Here is a 3,251-nt window from a genome sequence, read left to right on the forward strand (position 1 = left end):
CTGTGAGTGGATGTGTTTGTTGGAGACTCAGTTGATGTGTGTTTGTGCAGTTAGTGAAGCGTTCAGGAGGTTTTTGTTCAGCTGTTCTATTAGTTTCTATCACTGTGGTGGACTTTCGGCAGCGGCACCAAACTGGATGTTGGCAGTAAGTCAATCATAATTTAATATTATTAATACAACCGCTGACTGTTAAATGCATTGTTGCTCTATAGAAATGCATGCTTGTTTATCTATTTTTATATTTATATATCTATTTTTTATTTTTAGTTCACATTGAATGTTTGGCAGTCAACATTGTAAAAATGGTTTTGATTGTCATGGCATTTTTTATTTCATCCAGTGAACTATAATCATTTCTGTTAACTTGATATTTATTGATAATTAAATTCTAAATGCACTGAAATAAAATTTACATTAGGTTGTCATTTTGGCACCACTTTGATTTTACTAAGTGATGATTAAAAAAGATAATAAAATAAGATAATTAAAAAAGTAATTAAACTTACATTTTCTGATTAGTGTGTTGATTTTTAATTAGCCTGCAGATATTTTCAAACTGCAAGTTGCTTAATTGTATTTTTTGTTAACGATAATATTTGAATAAGTTATTTTTAAAGTTATAGTACACATGTCAGACATTTTGTTTTATTGTCTATTTTTAAAGCAATGTTTTGTACCCGATTTTCTCATGCTGTCATCAAAAATTGTAATGAATTCCTGCAGGTCTGTTTATTTACATCTGATCTTTCATGCTTTTAATCAAAGTAATATTAAATGTGATAATGATAATGACTCTTCAATATATCAATATATTTCACCAAACATTCGTTGCTTTGCTGATCACAGGCTTTGTAAAAGTTCATTCTGGTGACTTGAAGTTTAATGTTGCTAAAATGACTATCACTGTATTAATTGTTCATATATTTGTTCTGAAGCTGAAAGGAGAGAAATGCTTTCTTCTTCACTGAGTTGACTGTTGTGTGTTTGTCAGGCGCCACTCGTCCTAAAGTGAGCGTCCTGCCGCCCTCCAGTGCAGAGATCTCCTCAAAGAAGACAGCGACACTGGTGTGTGTGGCCAGCAAGGGCTTCCCGTCAGACTGGAGCCTGAGCTGGAAGGTGGACGGGAGCAGCAGGTCTCAGGAGAGCAGCGCTGGGCTCCTGGAGAAGGACGGTCTGTACAGCTGGAGCAGCAGCCTGACTCTCTCTGAGCAGGAGTGGATGGAGAGCGTCTCAGTGAGCTGTGAGGCCACACGGAGCGGCCAGCCTGCGCTCACTGGACACGTGACGAGACAGCAGTGTTCAGAGTAGATCTGCTGCTCTTCTCACTCATGTCTCACATGGAGACTAACAGCACATGAGCGACTCCTTCATTCTCCACATCCAGCTTCAGTCGCTCGCATCTGCATCTGCTCTGCTTTGTGTGCTTCATACAAGACTATATGTGTGATTTATTATTCAGTTGTGATTCTATTCAAATTTGCTCAATAAATAAAATACAATTGTAACTTTAAATCTTTGTGTTCTTTTTTGTGATTTTTGTGATATGGGTCTTTCTTTGGATCAGGGCTTTAACTCACATTTAAAACTAAATATTTAGAAAGTTAACTCAATGGACCATGAAAACACCTGCAGATACACGATGAAACATTATGAACCTCACAAATATTAGACAAATTTAATAAGATTAAGTGGGTTAGATTAACATTCAGCAAGTGTAAAACTAAATAAATGCTTTATATTTAATTTTTAATATCCATGAAAATTCAAACTCACAGTTTCACTGTTTGATCGGTTAAACGCTCTGAACTGGATCAGTTTCACTTCTGCTCATGCAGTGCTGAGACAGTTATAGAGTTTGAGAGGTAGTTTTATAAGACTTACACAACTTATGAATTAACTGTTTAGGGACGGAGACTTTTGACTGGAAGATGATGAATAAACTATTCAGCAGCAACACCTTTATGTCCTGCTGGTTCTTTTTGGAATATGAATATATAATTAGAAAGAAGAAAGAAATGATGCATTATAAAAATACATCATGGATTGAAAAATGAGTGAGTGGAAAGTAGAAGAGATAAACCATAAAAGATCTAAAAAAAAAAAGATCAAAATAATTTTAATAATCTTCAAAAAAATAATGATGGACCTCAAAAAAATTAATATCAAGATCGTATTTGTTTCTTCACTGTTGAGTGAGTGATAGTGTTTGAGCAGCTGCAGCATCAGTTCATCACTGTGACTCTGACTGACGGAGGTTTTTGTACCACTCTTTATCACTGTGTGAATATACTGTATGTATACTGTTTATGTAGTGGAAACTCTGACAGTAATAATGTCCAGCATCTTCAGTCTGGACTCCACTGATGGTCAGAGAGAAATCACTGTTAGATCCACTGCCACTGAATCTAGATGGAGTTCCTGACTGGAGGACGTTTGCTTTATAAATCAGGAGTTTAGGAGCTTCTCCAGGTTTCTGTAAGTACCAGGAAAGAGGCTGATAACCCCAACCCTGGTAAACTTCAGTGCTGGTTTTACAGGACATGGTAACTGTGTCTCCTGGTTGAACAGGTTTCACTGCAGGCGTCTGAGTGACTGTCACTTCACCTCTTGATTCTAGAGTACATTAAGAAAAATAAATACATTTAGAATTATGTGTTAAAGGACAATATTTTAACCCAGAGGATCAGTTAGAATTAAAAAAAAAGAATAAAAACAGTTTATTTCCTCACCTGTGAAGCAGTAGCTAGTGAAGATCCAGATGAAGATGGTGATGAAGCTCATGGTTGCTGTTGGTTCAGATTCTCAGAGTTCAAACTCACAGAGCTATAAAACCTCCTGAAGCTTGTGCTGCAATGCAAATCATCTCTATGTAAATCTGTGTACGAGTTACAGCTGATGATATACATGAAACATAACAGTGTTTAGGATCTTTTCTCATGTTATGAGTCAAAAGCATTGATTCAAGTGTCTGAAGCTACAGACGTTCTGATGATTCAAATGACGGAGTGGCATAACTAAGAAAAGTTATTTAAAATGCTATTTGTGTATTTAAATGTTAATTTTATTAGCACAGCAAATGTTAATTCTCTTTATGCTATTTAATGTTGCTGTCAACATTCCGAGCTGCAGAGAAAGGCACTGTAATTTTCTCATCCATTTGTCACAAAACTATATTATATATAATTTTAATTAGCCTATATACAGTATATATATATATATATATATATATATATATATAAAATGTTTTTTTT

General features: G+C 35.3%; 1 pseudogene and 2 gene segments (V, D, J or C); 1 reads left to right on the top strand and 2 right to left on the bottom strand.

Moving 5' to 3' along the window:
• LOC107555056 (Ig heavy chain C region, secreted form-like) overlaps positions 1 to 1,454 on the top strand; it is a 5,319-nt gene extending 3,865 nt beyond the window's left edge. Inside the window, 2 exon segments of the C gene segment in view lie at positions 94 to 145; positions 992 to 1,454. Coding sequence covers positions 94 to 145; positions 992 to 1,308 — 369 coding nt within the window.
• LOC107555038 (Ig kappa chain V-III region NG9-like) overlaps positions 1 to 3,251 on the bottom strand; it is a 17,537-nt gene that overhangs the window by 8,548 nt on the left and 5,738 nt on the right.
• Positions 2,263 to 2,793, bottom strand: LOC107554110 (Ig kappa chain V region BS-5-like; annotated as a pseudogene).

Source organism: Sinocyclocheilus grahami, unplaced genomic scaffold (genome assembly GCF_001515645.1).
Source record: "Sinocyclocheilus grahami isolate Dianchi unplaced genomic scaffold, SAMN03320097.WGS_v1.1 scaffold19.1, whole genome shotgun sequence".
In the NCBI taxonomy this organism is placed as follows: domain Eukaryota; kingdom Metazoa; phylum Chordata; class Actinopteri; order Cypriniformes; family Cyprinidae; genus Sinocyclocheilus; species Sinocyclocheilus grahami.